General features: G+C 38.2%; 1 protein-coding gene across 1 annotated transcript in view; it reads right to left on the bottom strand.

The window, feature by feature from the left end:
* Positions 1–566: 566 nt before the first annotated feature.
* Tcea1 (transcription elongation factor A1) overlaps positions 567–17,672 on the bottom strand; it is a 31,739-nt gene continuing 14,633 nt past the window's right edge. The window contains exons 4-10 of the mRNA XM_051197834.1: positions 13,846–13,933; positions 10,980–11,122; positions 9,882–9,938; positions 8,821–8,975; positions 6,212–6,358; positions 3,388–3,459; positions 567–1,909 (exon numbers count right to left, since the gene is read on the bottom strand). Coding sequence (XP_051053791.1) covers positions 1,901–1,909; positions 3,388–3,459; positions 6,212–6,358; positions 8,821–8,975; positions 9,882–9,938; positions 10,980–11,122; positions 13,846–13,933 — 671 coding nt within the window. The 3' untranslated portion in view covers positions 567–1,900. The remainder of the gene's footprint in view (positions 1,910–3,387; positions 3,460–6,211; positions 6,359–8,820; positions 8,976–9,881; positions 9,939–10,979; positions 11,123–13,845; positions 13,934–17,672) is intronic.

Genomic DNA, 17,672 nt, shown 5'->3' with positions numbered 1-17,672 from the left:
AAACAACACACACAGTGCTGATTTCCTTTGTTGTTTTGTTACAACTTCAAATATTTTTCATTTCTATATTATATATACATATATATACACACACACACACACACACACATTTGAGCTAATATAAATATTTCAGAATTTTTGTCATGCCCTAGCAACATTTCTAAATCAATGTTCAGCAGCACTGAGAGGCAAGCCAGGCTGTTACTTTCTCTTTGTGTGATGGTTATGGCTCTTCATTGTGTGCACATGTATCTGTGCAAGTAACTCTCCCCGTGGTCACTTCAGTTGTGCTGTCTAGGAAATAACTGTAAGATCCCTAAGAATGCATCTAGCATTCTTACACAAAGTCACATGTGTAACTATGTGCATCTAAGTTGAGATCATGTGACTGAAGACCACTGTTCTCCATCACCAGGAGTTCAGGCAAAGAACAGAAAATGACAGTTTTGACCTGTATGACCAAGCTTGAGTAGAACAGAGAACCTAAGAGCATGCTAATAGTTGAGGGAAGAAAAGCAGACAAAATTTTTAAAGTGTCAATAGCTAAATAAAATGACAAAGTATAACACCTGTTTAACAACAAAAAAATTTATTGATTTACAAATTTTAAAATGGATCACTTGAAAGTGGGACTATTTTAATCTTATTACTTTTAAACTAATTCTTTCAAAATGTACTTTATTTTTTAAAGTGGCAGAAATTACCGATGGACCAATCTTTTTTAACAATCTGCAGAGCAGAGCGCAAAGCCTGTGCAGTGGTCTTTACACAGACATCTGGCCAGATTCAAACACACAAGTTGTAAGCTTTGCAACAGTGGCCTTTACTATATGTATCAGAGCATCTGTATCAAGAAAGCTATGTGGAAACCACTGCTTATTACCACTGCAAAACAAGCAGAACACATTTAAACAAAGGTAAAACTTAATTGTGAAATATGCATTGTAAAACTACTTGCTACAGCCTACATTTCAGTTGGCTTAACATCATCATGTAAGAAAAAAGTCAGCACAAAAGATTCAGACTAAAAGATTTTTCTTTTTGCAACCTCCATATGCAAACAGCACAGCTTAATGATTAACACAGTTCTTAGGCTTAGTCCTTGTTCAGTAGATTCCCAAGTGCAAGTCCAGTCCAGGGAACTCTACTATGATACTGACATTTCCTTCCCAGTATGTCTTCCTATGGGCGAAAAGTCACCAGAAGTATGCCTGTGAGTGGCTTTGTAAAAAGCCTAGAAACTATAACAGAGTTCTGTGAAACTAAAATAGAGTGCAAAGTCAAATAAAACCAAATTGATTGTAATTAGGTCAATTCTCAAAGAAAAATCTATTAAAACCAGTAATATACATGAATGAGAAAGACAAGAAATGATCACTGCTGTTAGTAACAGATGCAAGATCTAGGGACTCGAGGCTTTGTGAGCACGGTAATTAAGAACAAATTGATATACTAATTCAAATAGTGTGCACAATTTTGATAAGCTGGTCAAGTACTACTGGAATACATATCATTTTTTTTTTTTAACTCTGACGTTTGTATTACTCCATTTCTCCTCCTTTAATATTTTAGGTACATAACAATGAGAAAAGCAATTTGTCTTTATGCATTAATGGAGAACAACACAATATTTAATAAAATGTAACATAAACTTACTTATAAAATTTTAAAAATGTGACACATTAGATACATTATCTAATTCTTCTATGGCCTCCTGGCTGACTTGAAACCATAGAAGGCCTTTAAGAAAGATGTTAGGTGAGAAACAAAAACCAATCCATGGGATGTGTACTGTTTACAAATATCATTTGCAGAGAAATAAGTTGCCTGGCCTAATTTTAAAGCTAATTACAAAATCCATTTTTCTTAATGGTCCAGATACCTTGCCGATTCTTCCAACTCAACAGAACTGCAAAAAAAGAAAAAAAAGAAATAGATTTTAAAAATACAAACAACGGGTATATATCTCAGCTTTATGTACTATATGAAAGGAGTAACTTTGAAAAAGACTTTCTATACCCAGTAGACCCTCATTTTGACTTTCCACCACAGAATTACAAGGACAGTGTAAGTAAAGAACAAATTTGCAACATTTTGAGCATTTTTAGTGTTTCTTATCAGCTTTCTACATTAAAATGAACTGTCTTAAATTCATTAGGTACCATATACTTTGAGCATTTTTATGTTTCTTATCGGCTTCCTACATAAGTACCATAAGGCACAGCCTGTTTGATGAACTGCTTATAGTAAAACAAACTACTGTATCTGCTCACTGCAGTGATACAACTATCCAGCATGTACGTAAACAGATCTAAGAGATGTATCTAGTCAGGCCAAGTTTGTTCAACAAGATTGGAAAGGGACAGGATGACAGATGGGGAGCTCAGGTATTGTTCATGCCTACTACATGAGGAAACAATAGACCTGTGAGGGTGAGATGCAAGGGATTTCCAATCATTGTGTGACTCCAAAGACTTGACCTTACCATGGGCATCTGTCTCCCAATCCCACACTACTAACAGCCTCATCTTAGTAATAATAAAGGTAACCTTGGGACTTTAACTAATAATGTGCAATCCTAATGTTACATTTTAGTTTTGGAGCTCAAAAACAAAAACAAACAAACAAAAATTATCACTCAAACATTACCTTTCCACTGGCCTGTACAGAAATGGGAGTGTCATCAGAAGTACTTATGATCAGGAGGGATGCACAGCCCCACTCCTTGCTTAACTGTTGGTAGACTGTTGGGGAGGAGCAATGGAAACGCCAATGGACAGTTTATAACCCTCAGTCATACCGACTGCTTTGGTTAAACTCAGTGCATCACAAAACACCACAACAAGAATGTGAGAAGGGGACTTGTAGAGAAGGGTGATTGACAGGGGTTGAGAGAGCTGAGAGGCTAGGGGTAAGAATAACCACAGTACATTATATACATGTGTGAATCAGCAAAGAACACATACAATAAACATTAGAATAGACAAACACTTGAAAATATGTATTTAAAAAAGCAAACTTGCCTTTATGACACAAATTGAGAGGCAATATGAAGGCTTACTGAAAAGCTACCAAACCACAACAAAGCCCCCTAGAATTCCTAAAATAAACATTGATATCATATATACCTCTAGACAATTTTCCAAGGTCAAAATTTTTAAAGTAAGTAATAAACACACACGGCTTTTCTGGAAGAACAAGAATGGAAATAATTTAATGACTACAGTATATATGGGAACATGTGAAGGTACTATAATATTCTTTCCTGCCATTCCAGCATTAAAACATATGTGTTTTTAAGATAAAGCTCTTCGAGGGCACATACTACTATCTTAGAAGGCTAAAAAGAGACAGTAGGTTATGATACACAACCATGGGGTGCCATACCTTCCACCGATTTCCACATTCATTACATACGACAAATGTTGTCATTGGTTCATCAGCACTACGAGTTTGCACCTGTAGCAAAATTAAATGAAAAAAATACTACTTACACACTAAAAATAATCAAACCTATGTAAGAACATACTTCATAAAGATATACAATAACTCCAGTGATATCACCCTAAGACGTGGAAAAGCATTATACAAGTTCAAATATACTACTGGCAAAGGAGCATATATTTTCAAATATCATTTTTCTCAATCCTTCTGTTTATCTGTCATGTGTAATTTATACAGTTAAGTGGAAAAAGTCTCTAAAAGACACCCTTTAAATTATGCTTTCTACAAATGATTAATAAATATGCAAACCATTAATTAAAATGTTAATGGCCTAAAGATGTTAATAAAATCCAAAGCATCTCTTTATAGCACACATAACTGCCACAATCTCTCTAAAAGCAGGTTAAAAAAGCAGGTTAAATAACCATATCTCTGCCATAGGAACTTGGCATTCTCATCTACTCTGATACATAATTAGAAATACAAAGATCTCAGTAGGGCAGTGGTGGTGCAAGCCTTTAATCCCAGCCCTCAGGACTCAGAGGCAGGCAGATCTGGGAGATTCAGGCCAGCCTGGTCTCAGAGCTAGTTCCAAGACAGCCAGGACTACACAGAGAAATCCTGTCTCAAAAAGCCAAACCAGGTGGGGTGGGGGTGGGGAGAATACAAATCTCTGTATAAGGACATTGAAGAATATCATTATATCATTTAATAATAGCATATATGCTGGAAATGAACACAGAAGAGTAAATGCATCTGATCAAACTAAGATGTTTACAAAAAAAGCTGGGCATGGCACAAAATTCCCAAAGAAAGGAAGCCACCATCTCAAAGACTTACTGTTCACATGGCAGTATAATTCACAATGGTCAATGGCTACCCAGTTTAATGGGAATGGAGTTTCACTTTTGTAAGCAGAAAGGCAAAACAACAAAACACTGCACTGCGACCATGTCTTAAATACCTGCCCCCACCCCCAAATAGAACACTCTGGAAGAACAGGGATGACAGGGTTGAGGAGGTAGCTTAGCCGTGAAAGGGCTTGCCTAGCAGGGACAAAGGCCCAGGTCCAATCCCTAGCACCACCATCTATACCAGGTATGGTGCTTCTTGCCTGGAATACCAGCATGTGGGAGAGGCATGAGGGTCATTAATTCAAGGTCATCTCTAGTTTAAGAGTTTACCCTTAAAAGACAGACATGGTGGGAAATACCTGTAGCCCTAATACATGGGAAATGGAGGCAGGAGGATGACATTTCAAAGCCAGCATCTATTGCAACATCACACCTCATTCTTAAGTTTATTAAGTTACAGAATGAACAGGAATGCCAACAATACTGCATTGTGAACAAGATATACTTAAATTTAGTAGATGATGAAATTCTAATTTAGCATCACTTCAAAAACTGGAAGTTTCTGGTAAATCATTAACATGATTTTAATTCAAAGCCCACGAAATAAACATTCTAAAGGCAGAAGAGCACTGTTCTTGCAGAGGATCTGACATCCTCTTCAGATCTCCAAGGGCACCCAGAAGCACCAAGATATAATACATGACAACATGCAGGCAAAACACAGAATAAATATATCTAAAAGAAGAAGGAGGAAAGGAAACATTCTAAATATAGTAATACAAGACTTTTGGATAAAAATAAATAGTCCTGTAATCTCAGCATTTGGGAGACAAGTGTTCTCTGTGAGTTCAGGTCTACAAAGCAAGTCCCAGGACAGCCAGGGCCAGGGCTATGACATAAACAACCCAGGTCTCGAAAAACACCAACCCCCCCCCCAAAAAAAAACAACAATAACAAACCACCAGAGTCCTTGACCCATTTTCTCAATATGATATGTTCTACACCCCATATCTGACTTTATCCCAACCTCTACCTTGATAAGTTTTGACAAATAACACTGAAACATTAGGCCAAATTCCTATGTTACAAATAAATAAATAAATAAATAAATAATAGATCCCCCAACCCTTGGAAATCCTTGTCTTGCATTTTCTAAAGCTATATAAACCCCACTCATTGTCTCCATCACTGCTATTTTCTCAATCCCTGCTTTAAGAAGATAGCAGAGTTCCTATCCTGTCTAACAGAAAATAAAGGTGTCTTAATTTGGCTAAAAGAATTGGGTAGGGATGTTTACTCTGCTCAGTGAGATGACACCTACACCCACAACCTGAAACATATGACCTTTAAGAGAAAATTTCTAAGGTCAGTAGATGACAGAGATAGAACAACAACAACAAAAAGTCCTATCTGGCAAATGAAAATGAAGAAAATGGTAAAAGTATTTTTATAGACATATACCAAACAGACATTTGTTAACAGTTCTTTATGCTATTAAAAAAACAAAAAAATCATATATGAACGTAAAAGTCATCATGCTTCAAATAGGAACAGGCAACTATTTGTAAGGCAGTTAGGCCTAAAGTACCTACAGGCCATGTGAGAATGGAGAACTTCCCTTAACTATATGGTCCTGCTTACTAGGACACAGTAATAGGCAACTGCTTATGAGCTATTACAAACAGCGGCCATTGTAATGTACCTTGTACATTTACAGTTTTTACAGTAAACATTTTCATGATGAAACAAATATGTCAACTTATATCTTCAATTAGCTGGGATCTACTGAGAAAGCACTTTTTCACCAGAGAGATCACATCTTTTGTGGAATAATATCAGGTCCTGTAATTATCTTTACTCTGAAACAGGTGTGAAACCTTAATGTGCACATGAGACCACAGTCAATCACAAACCTGTGTGTAAGTGCAGTTCTTCTTTTTACATTTGCCACACGTGAACAAGTCAGTCTGGGTCCCACCTGTCTTGGCCATCTGATGCTCTCTGATGGCTTCCTTAGTCAGGTTTTTCCTCATTTCTTTGAGCTCATCACTAGCCATTTCCTATGACAGAAACAGCAGTATCAATGAGTTACAGATACTTTTGACAGCTGCTCTATACATTGGATGCTCTATATACAGATGCTCTATATACATAGCTTAACAATAATCAATAGTAAAAGTAAAACCAGCTTATAAAATTTTAAGTTTGAAACTAATATTTTCCTTCAGAAGATTAAAATAATTTGTTTCCTTTTGAAATCTCTTTAAAGACGTATACATTTTTATGTGAAAATTAGGTATACATACTGTTTAAAATAAACAAACAAAGCAAGCCTATAGTGATCACCTCTGGAATCCACAAAGTGATCTAAATATTATCACCACCCATGCCATCCTCAAAGAAGCCAGGGGCCTTTGGAGGGACATCTGGAGGGGCTTAAATGAAGGTGGGGCTTAAATGAGTTCACCAGACCCAAGATAAATGATAAATAGGTGTTTATTAGGGAAGGACTTATACCCATTGAGAGTAAATATCTGAAGCAGTCTTCCTGCTGTGGAAGATGCAGTCTCTGTTGATGCTCTCCACAACCCAAGAGAGCACAAGCCAGCCCTTCCTCTCCCTTATAATGCCTCAAGTCTGCACCAGATAAATCATGCCTAAGGGTGTGGCCACCACTACAAGTCCACTGGCAAGGCAAGATGTATGGGTCAAATGGGCAGAAGACTAGCACCAAGCAGAGTCTGGTAGTCCAAAATAAGATAGCTTCTTCAGTCACTGAAATAATTATCGCAAGGAAAAACCCCACAAGGGAGATAAATAGCCAAGTCCCTGATAGTACTTAGTAAAGGGAGTGTACATATGAAAGCAAATAGCAGCTAACATTGTGATAATGGATTAACTAAACACAAAGAATTTTAAGTTCATCCTTTCTTATCAAGCCAACCGGGTAACTAACAGCTTGAATTTATATGAAAAACTGCTTCTATAAAAGAATCCTAGCTATAATAACATTTTAGAAATTACAGTGGTTATTCTACTCCAGTAACACATGATCATCAGTGGATGAACTCACTGGATAAAAGATTAATGGAGTACTTTACAATGGAAAAAAAAAATCACTAACATTACCCAAAGCCACTAACAAACCTCAGCATGCCACAAGGAAAGCGACAAGACAGTGTGTGCCTTCTGACAGAATGCACCTGAAGCAAAATCTATCACTTAAGGAAAGGGAAACTTGAGTATAATCAAACTATACAGGAAATCAGGGAAGAAAAAAATTAAGAAATATGATCTAATATAGTATTCACAGAAATTTATAATGCATGGGGCGAAGCAGAGGGGGTGCTGGCAGTACCACACAGTAAAAGAAGGTGGAGGAGAGGAAACATGAGAGGCAAAAGAGACTGCCTTAACACAGGTAGTGGTGGCATAGCTTTAATTTCAGCACTTGGGAGGCAGAGGCTGGCAGATCTCTGTGAGTTTTGAGGCCAACCTGGTCCACAGAGTGAGTTCTAGGACAGCCAAGGGTACACAAAGAAACCCTGACTCAAAACCCCTACACACCCAAAAGAAACTGTGTTAGCTTAAAAACCCAAATCAAAGGTGATGTGTAGACTTCAGCTCCTGGTACACCTAATGTATAATCAGTGCATATTATTAGCATTGCTGACCACGGTGATGGCAATTTAGTTATACAAGGATAATTATTTTAAATATATATTTAAAAATATGTATATGCATATATGTATATAGTGTTGAAAGGATAAAATCTTGGGATTTGTTTGACATAAATTCAATAAAAAAGAAAACAATAGAAAAAAGTATGATTTAAAAAAGGATGACAAGCCAGGCAGTGATGGTACACAACTTTAATCCTACCACTCAAGAAGGCAGAAGCAGGCAGATCTGTGTTCGAGGCTAGCCATGTCTACAAAGGGAGTTCTAGGACAGCCAGGGCTACACAAAGCAACTCTGGGTTAAAAGCCACCCCAGCAACAAAGGGTGACAAATTCTCAAAAGCATGTGGAAGTGGACCTCATGATGGACCCATGGGGTCTGATCACACTGTGTTCTGTACTTTGTGGAGGTTTGAGAGTATTTGTTTTATTGAGACAAAGTTTCTCTGTGTAGTCCTGGCTGTCCTCAAACTCAGAGATCCAGTGACTGCCTCTGACTCCCAAGTGCTGGGATTAAAGGTGTGCTAGTTACAGATATTTTAGTATGGATTAATTAACCACTGTTGGTTAATAAAATAACAGATTGTAGATACAATATAGTGAATGTTACCAGGCCCCTCCAGACAGGGTTTCTCTGTGTAGCTTTGAGCCTGTCCTAAAGTTTGCTCTGTAGACCAGGCTGACCTTGAACTCACAGAGCCTGCCTCTGCCTCCCTAGTGCTGGGATTAAAGGAGTGTGCCATCACCACCCCGCATCTTGAGTGTTTTCTAATATATATAATGTCATAGTTGTTTTTGTAGCCATTTTCACACATGAGATATTTATATACAGACTTGCTTACCTCTGCTGTCATTCTAGCAAACAGGTCAGGAGGAATATTCCCACACAGCACATTTTTCCTTAAATTTGGATTCTTTGCATCTTTAAGATTTGATATCCTACTCCGTACTCTGTTTTTGTATTTCATGTCTGTATTCCTTATTTCTTGATAAATAGGTACTTGACCATTAAGGAAAAAAGATTGTTATAAAGATAACATTTTTTTCTGCCAAATTCATAATTAATCCTTAAATTTTCTAACCAATTCATGAAAATGGTTTCCAATCTAAATAAGACGGTAATTCTTTCAGATTCCTTCATCTGTAATTGGTCAATAGTGCTAATCTTTACAACTACGACTAAGTGATGCTTTTTTCAATGCTTAATGTCAGAAGCATGCATGACATGATTCCAAAGAGTAACTCTGGCACAACCCAAGTTAGCAGATGTTTGAAAAAGAGTTCTAAAATCAAAAGAGCTTTAACTTGCCCAAGTCTGAATCCCACTAAGGACCTCCACATCTATGAGCATGGCCATAGCTCCCTCAGAGGTCTTATGAGTAGAGACCATTAGAAGCAGCACCGGAAGCCCATCTCATCTACCAGCTCAGTGACAAGACCACAGAAGGCCTGGTCAAAGCAGAGACCAAGGCCCAAGGGGACTCACTTTTTACAAAGGCCAGTTCCTCAAAACAGACATCCCCATCGTACACTGCCACGTAGGTACTCCCCATGCAAGACCTCTTGTGGAGTCTTTTCTATGGTGCAAGGCATGGATACATGTCCTGGCAGAAGGAACAGGGACTGAATACTGTGATGAGACCCTCCTCCTGAGTGAGGGTCACCTGTTCCTCCCCATTTTACATAACAAATTCAGATGCTACACTCCCAATATGAAAAGGCAGAAGGACAAAGCTATCATCAATCATATGCTGTTTAGTTTTGTATGAAATGAAAACTAAACATGAATGTCCTTCTCCTTCCTAAAAGTACAGATAAACCTCTGACTTATGTAGCAGAAGGAAAAGGACAATTAACCTCACAGATTACTAGACACAGCTTTGGATGTGAACAAAAAGGATATCTTCTTCAATCTGGGATCCCAGTTCTTCCTCATCAGCTCCAATAGCAACGTAGTCATCTAGAAAAAGAATGAAAAACTCATTGTTGTACAGTGTAAGCAAACCACTCCTATTTCTTCAATCCCATTTGCCTCCTCCACAAAATCTCTGAGTTTGTTAGGACCTGGTATCTTACTGCCCACTATTCCTAAGCTCTGGAATTGATCTAAGATCTGTGCCACACTACTTTTGCCCTGATAACTCCTTTTCCTGAGGAAGTAATTCATATACGAGGCAATTCTTCACTGCATAACACCATCAATTCTGGGTGCTTCAACTGAGAAGAGAAAGAACAGATATTGGGAAGACATGCCTTGCCTCCTGTGACTCAGCTACCACACAGAGAAACTACTCATTTCATCTGCCAATCACATACACAGATGCACTCACAAGACTACCACAGATGCTCAAAAAAGGAGAGAAGGAAGAAATAGAGCTGCCAGATAGAAAAAGGGAAAAAGCAGACAGAGGCAGTAAGGAAATTCAAGTAGAAAGAGCCAAGTAAGAAGCAAAACTGGTCACCCTAGCTATGCATAATTCAGCATAAAAGAAGAGAAAAAGGGTTAATTTGTATAAAATGTCAACCATTCTGTCTTTCAAACTTACTTTCTTAACTTATACACATACATTTTACACATTTTAGGGATGCAATGTGGTGCTGTACTATATATGAGATCTTATTTGTATGTTAAGTCTAAGATTAGTATTTCTTAGTATCAACCCACAGAAGTGTAAACTTTAAATTGTATATTACCTTTAATTATTAATATAAAACTTAAATACTGTATGTCATACTAACACTTAATAATTCATGTTGTTACTGCTTGACTCAAGGTAATGAGTTTTGCAAGTCAAAGATTTATGTGGGAAAAGCTTAAATTAGCATGAATCAGGAGAAGTATTAACACCCTAGAAGGCTCTGCTTCCTACTGCCCTCCAAGAACTGTTATTGGCAACAAAATCCTAAGCTAATCAGTGGGAGCTATCAGCAGGGTGATACCTAACACCAACATGAAGGGGGAGATAGCATGGGAGTGCTAAAGAGCAAACACTAAACTTACCTCCTGTCCGGAGAGCTGCAGCAAGCATCTCTCTGCATTTCAACCGCACAGAATCAGAAGTGCTTGGTGCCCGAGGAAAAGATGAAACGTAAGTGTCTCGAGCGTTTGTCTCATCCTTTCTGCTGCTTACATTGCTGCTGGAACTACTAAAATACATATATGTGGGTAAACAGACCAGAAAACAATCAGGGAAACCTTCCAAATAGCATTATCACTACTCTCTAAAAATAAAAATTGGGGTCTAAATGAGACATAGTATCTCAGTCACTATTACTTTGTTTTGTTTGTTTTCAGACAGGGTTTTTCTGTAGCTTTGGAGCCTGTCCTGGAACTCGCTCTGTAGACCAAACTGGCCTCAAACTCACAGAGGTCTGCCTGCCTCTGCCTCCTGAGTGTTGGGATTAAAGGAATGCACCATAGTGCCCAGCATCACTGTTACATTTTTAAAAGTTTCAATTTAATAGCTAAATCTCATGTCTTAAAAACACAGAAACAACCAGGCGGTAGTGGTACATGCTCTTAATACCAGCACTTGGGAGGCAGGGGCAGGTGGATCTCCAGGTATGAAGCCAGTCTGGTCTACACAGTGAGTTCCAGGACAGACAGGGCTACACAGAGAAACCCTGTCTCAAAAAACCAAATTAAAAACAAAACCAAATACCAAATATATTTTATTTTCCTCTAAACATTAACAGCAAGATTTTTTTTCTTTTTTGAGACAGAGTCTTATTGTTACATAGCCCTGGATAATCTGGAACTATCTATGTAGACCAGGCTGGCCTTAGCTCAGAGGTCTTCCTGTCTCCACCTCACCAGCGCTACGACTAAAGTGAGCAGCATCACAGTCAGCCCTATACTGTATCTAACAGGAAAAAATAATCCATTATAGTTTAGCACAGTACATAGAAATCAAGGGTCTTCTTGGCTTGAGGATAGGCATGAGGGATGGACCAGAAAACAAGGCAATGCAGCCAAACTAGAAAGGGGAAAAAACCGTTTCAAAACCTCCATACTAACTAGTTAAGACGGGCTCTAGTGAAACTTTAAGAACAAGAGCAGGTGTAATAAAGCAAGACTGTAAAAAGATTTCTTCTTAGAAACAGTACCTTAATCTGTATAGTATAATAATTTTCTAGACAACCTCAAAACTTTAAGTACTATCTGATTACCTACTTCTACTGGACATTCACCCCAACAAGTTCTTTTCAAAATGTTTCGGTGTAATCTCAATTATGTGTTGTTATAACATTAATGGTATCTATCACAAATTTTTTCCAAAGATTTATTAAGTTGTCTACCTCCTACTATCTACCATTGAACTAACTTGCTGAATTTGCTGTCAATAATACATCTTCTCCACTTCTCTCCAGGACAAACTACTGTTAAACATCAAAACAGCTCACTATGGACAAGAGTCATCTGTGTTATCTAATTCTAGTCAGTTTTATCAGAGGCCATCTCATATGACCCCTGTATTAGAAAATATTGTCTATACAGAGGTTTGTACATATCACACTCTCCCCTACAAGACCAAGTTTTCCAAAAACAAGAACTAGGATTTCATCCTGTGTGTATTTTCAATTGTAGCAGGGCACCTGTAAGTAGTAAATGAAAAAAAAAAAAAAAAATGCTCGTTTTTGAGACAGAATTTTATGTAGCCCAGGTTAGCTTTGAATTCTCAATGAAGCCAAAAATGACCTTCAATTTCTGATCTTTCTGTTTCTACCTCCCCAGTACGGGTATTACAGATGTGTGCCACTATGTCCCATTCTTAATAAGTTTGAACAAGATTGCTAGGACGAGCAGTCATAGATAGTGATAGTGAAGGTACTGATTAGGGATTCAAATAGCCCTTGAACTCATTTTCATTTGCCTTTTGAAGACTTTTCCTCCTAAATTTAGCCATTTAGAAGAAAATTATTTTTTAGTATTATTTTTATTAGTACTTAAAATTTAGGTAGAATATTATCTGCTAAAGTCTGGCATCTATCTAGAACAGGACACAGGAGGAAACAGGATTATCAAGACTAGTCCGATATATAATATAAAGGAAGTTGTAAGTCAGATCTGAGTGGCTTGAGGTTGAGCAAGGGTTTACATTTTGGTGCAAGAATTTGAAAATTTTTTTTCCAACCCTAGGCATCACATTTTAAGAGATAGGGTTGGTAACAGTGAAGCTAGGCTCCATCAGACCACATAGGCAAGTTGCAGTGCTTTGACTAAGTGTTGGCCCTAGGCAAAGCAGCAAAAGCCTTTAAAGTATTTAAGAAGTTTTGTTTTGTTTGTGAACATTGGTGGGGAGCTGGAGATGTAGTCCAGTGCTTGCTGAGCATACGCAAAGCCTGGATTCAATGACTAGACAGTGGAAAGAGGGGGTGCAGGCACAATCAGAGACCAGAGCAAAATGATGGAGCAGCAAAACTATCTAGTTATCCTCGCTGCTTGTGTGTCTTTGTTGACTTGACAAAAGCTAGAATTGTCTGGCAAGAGCAACCTCACCTGAGAAAATGGCTCTACCCATAGAACAGTGTGTGGGCATATTTTGATTTATATATGACATTGAAAGGTCCAGTTCATTGGGAGTGATGTCACTATTGATGTCCTGGGTTGTACAAGACAGCAGGAAGCTACAGGAAGCATCATTTATTCCTCGATGGCTTCTGCTTCAGCTCCTGCTTTGGCTTCCCTCAATGAGCTGTGTCCTGGGTAATGTATGCCTTTTGATCACAGATTTTTTTTTTAAAAGTCGGGATTTCTTTGTAGTAGCCTTGGCCACCCTGAAGCTCACTCTGCCTGTCTCTGCCTCCGTACTAGAAACCCTAACATAGCAACCTTAGCAGAAATTAATTTATATAAAGTAAACTACCTTTCTTCTCTTGCTTCAGGGCTATTCTGTGATGAAATTGTAGGTTCTTTTTTCTTTTCTTCAGGGTCTTTATCAGTTGATGGACCATCTGAAAAATTTATCATATTCCTAAACAGTCTACTTTTGTTAAAAATGCAAACAATTACATTATTGTACATTATTAATAGCTTATCCACCTCAAAAACAAATAAATGAAAATAAAAACTCAAACCCCAAAGAGGACCCGTTCACCATTAAAAATCTTCAATTCCACAACTGTATATAAAGTATAAGCAAACTATTATGTTAGCATATGTACTGGGGTATTTTTCATAACAGCTGTACAATCAACACTCCTAAATTGTCACTTGGAAAGAAATAGACATTCACATGCCAATGGCACCTGCAAGTTTAAAAGGAAAAAATAAAAAGGAAAGAGTATGGATGAATATATACACAGACATCCTGAAAATGAGTGCCCAAGCACAGAGAACAACAGTATTTGAGTGATCTTTTTCAAGAAAGTTAAAAACTTTAAAATACTACCTAAAGCAGTTAAGTTTTCTGCAAGAATAAATGAAGAGCATCTTCATAGAGACCATTCCAGCATCAGGATGGTCCATCTAGCACCTTCTTTTACTCAATGATCTATGAACAGAGCAGAGTCTGTACCCTTTAAGACTTAGAGCAGTAGTTCTCAATCTGGGAGTCATATCTTAGATATCCCGCATAACAGACACTGACATGATTCATAACAGTAGCGATTTACAATTATGAAGTAGCCACAAAATAATGTTATGGTTGGGGTCACCACAACATGAGGAAGTGTATTAAAGGGCTGTAGCATTAGGGTGGTTGAGAACCACTGACTTACAGGAAAGTGGCCAGACACTGGAAACAGATGTAACATGAGTTAATGCAATCATTGCACTGACAAGAAGCAATCATCTTAAGCCAGTCACAACTGTCCCTGAGCTAGGTTTAGAAAACATTTAGGTCAACTGTAGAAATTATTTCACTTATCTATACTTTGTTCTCTGGGGTATCTCACATTCTGTATAAAACCCTGTAAATACATATGAATGGTAATAGATTGCATCTCACCATTTAGAATAAGAATCCACAAAAGACAATGTTTTCTAACAGTTTAAAGATGATTTAAAGATTAAAGAAATAAAAATTTGTAACCATAAATATAGAGTGGGTTAGGGAAAAATTATGATACTAAATTGGAGGAGGGGATCTGAAAAAAATGTAAGATAGTTTCAGAGTCTTAAAATGTCTATCATAGACTGTTACAAGAAGGACAATAAAGTATACATTTTGACTTGGGTATGAGACGTAAGAATCTAATACATTTACTGAATATTCCAAATGTGGATATAAAACACGATCTAAACATGAGAAAACAGACAAAACAGAATAAGGGAACATACCACAAGAAACAAGGCAAGTCTTAAACCTAGGACAAATGGCTGAGGTGCCTATTTAACATATTGTGATAGATAGATATAACTGGCCCCCATAAGCACATAGGGAGTGGCACTATTAGGAGATGTGGCTTTGGTGGAGGAAGTGTGTCACTGTGGAAGAGGGCTTTGCGATCTCACATATGCTTAAGCCACACCTAGTATCTCAGACCACTTCCTGTTGCCTACAGGATCAGGATTTAGCTCCTTCTCTGGCACATACAACATATGTGCCTTTATGCTGCCATGTCCTGCCATGATAATGGACTAAGCCTATGAAAATGTAATCTACCTTCAATTAAATGGTTTTCCTTTTGTAAGAACTGCCATGGACATGGTGTCTCTTCACAGAAACACTAAGACATTATCAAAGTGGACTTGGTCATGGGGATCCCTCTGCACCCCACAGTTCCTTCAAAACTGTTACAGGGCCCTCCTGATTGGTATACCCCATTCCCTACGCTAAGTTCTCCAGCCCAGAGGCTCCTCCCTATATAACCCAGTCACTTTGGCTACTCCTCCTCCTTTACACTGTTTTCCTCTCTCCTCTCCCCTACTCCCTCTTCACACATGGCTTAGGGTTATGACCACTCTGGACTCTCCCAGATTTCTTTGCCTCTAGCTATGTCTCCTGTTTAACTACAATAAACTATCTCCTCCAACATACCTAGGAATAGCCACATCCTCCTTTTTATTTCCTTTTTTTCATTCATCTGGTGCCAAAACCCAGGCGTGGCATGAAGCAGTTTCTTCCCAAGGAACTCAGCTGCTCTGTAGCAAGCTGCTGGTCCGAGTCCCCTAAGATATGCACAGACCATTTGTTTCTTCTGGCTTCTACCACCCACAAAATTTGATTCCAAGTTCTAGAGTCCAATTTTCCAGATGCTGTTTCTCTCTGTCTACTTTCTCTGAGCTCTGGCCTGCTACGTCCTTCATGTTTCTCTGGTTCTTGTAGCCTCTCTCACACCTTTTGCCTGCATGCCTGACCTCTTAGTACTTGAGAGGTAGAGACAGGAGGATCAGGAGTTTAAAGTCATCCTTGACTACACTAAGTTCAGGGTTAGCCTGGATTACATGATCGCATAACTAACTAACTAACTAACTAACTAACTAACTAACTAACTAAGTAAATGTCAAAACAGAACAAGAGAAGGTTATTATACTCTCTAAAATGCCATCATTGATGAAAAGTTGAAGGCTTAAAGAATTGTTCAGATTACAAAACTAAACATAATTCTGGACTATATATTAGAGGAGGTAAATTAAGACACTATAATGCTTCTCTGTTGCTGTAATAGCATACTGACCAAAAGCAAGTTGGGTAGGAAAGGATTTATCTGGCTTACCATATATCACTGAAGGAAGCCAAGGCAGGAACACAAGCATGGCAGGAAACAAGAGCCATGAAATGAAGCAGAGACTATGGAGGAATGCTACTTACTGGTTTGGTCCCCAAGGCTCTTTGATTTCTTTTATAACCCAGGATCACCTGTCCAGTGGTATCACCAACAACAGAAGGTCAGACCTTCCCACATTAATTATTAATCAAGAAAATATCCCACACACTGGCACACAGGTCAATCTTTGGTGGTGTTTTCTCAATTGAGGTTCTCTGTTCTTAGATAATCCCAGCTTGTATCAAAAACTAACAAACTATAGAGCATGGACTATAAGTTAACGTATTATGCCAATGCTTGCTTCCCTTTATTACAACTGCATGAGAAAACATGCTTGTGTTGAGAATGCCAGCACATGCCTATAATTTTAGCTTCTCTGGAGACTGAAGCAGGGTCCCAAGTCTCAGGCTAGCTTACACAACACAGCAGGAGCCTATCTCAAATGAATGAAGGAAACTAAGACAGAAAGGAAAGGAAACGTTTTGAGGACAGGTATACTTAAGTATCTGAAATAAAAATGACATATTCAACCTATTCTCGAATGATTTTTTTAAAAGGAGATGATTGAATATGGAAAATAACATTGGGTGGTGGTAGCACACGCCTCTAATCCCAGCACTGGAGAGGCAGAGGCAGGTGGATTTCCAGGTTTGAGGCCAGCCTGGTCTATGGGGTGAGTTCCAGGACAGTCAGGGCTACACAGAGAAATCCTGTCTTGAAAGACCAAAAAGGAAAAAGAAAAAGAAAGAAGAGAAAAAGGTGGAAAATAGCAAAAAGCTGATCTGGACAATGGTATATTATGGGCTTTTAGCCTTACTGAAAGTAAAAAGTTATTTTAAAAGAACTTCAGGGGGGGGGGGAAATCACTTCAGAAAGCTTAAGAAGGTATGCACAAGCTTTCCTTCCCTTGGAGAAAAGCCCTGAAGAACTTATCTACAATTACAACTGCCAGGCACCACTAAGTTTATGAGGCTACAACTTT

The sequence above is a fragment of the Phodopus roborovskii genome, unplaced genomic scaffold (genome assembly GCF_943737965.1).
Source record: "Phodopus roborovskii unplaced genomic scaffold, PHOROB, whole genome shotgun sequence".
NCBI lineage: Eukaryota > Metazoa > Chordata > Mammalia > Rodentia > Cricetidae > Phodopus > Phodopus roborovskii.
Note: the sequence above shows the minus strand (reverse complement) of the source record. Positions and strands in the feature narration are given on the sequence as shown.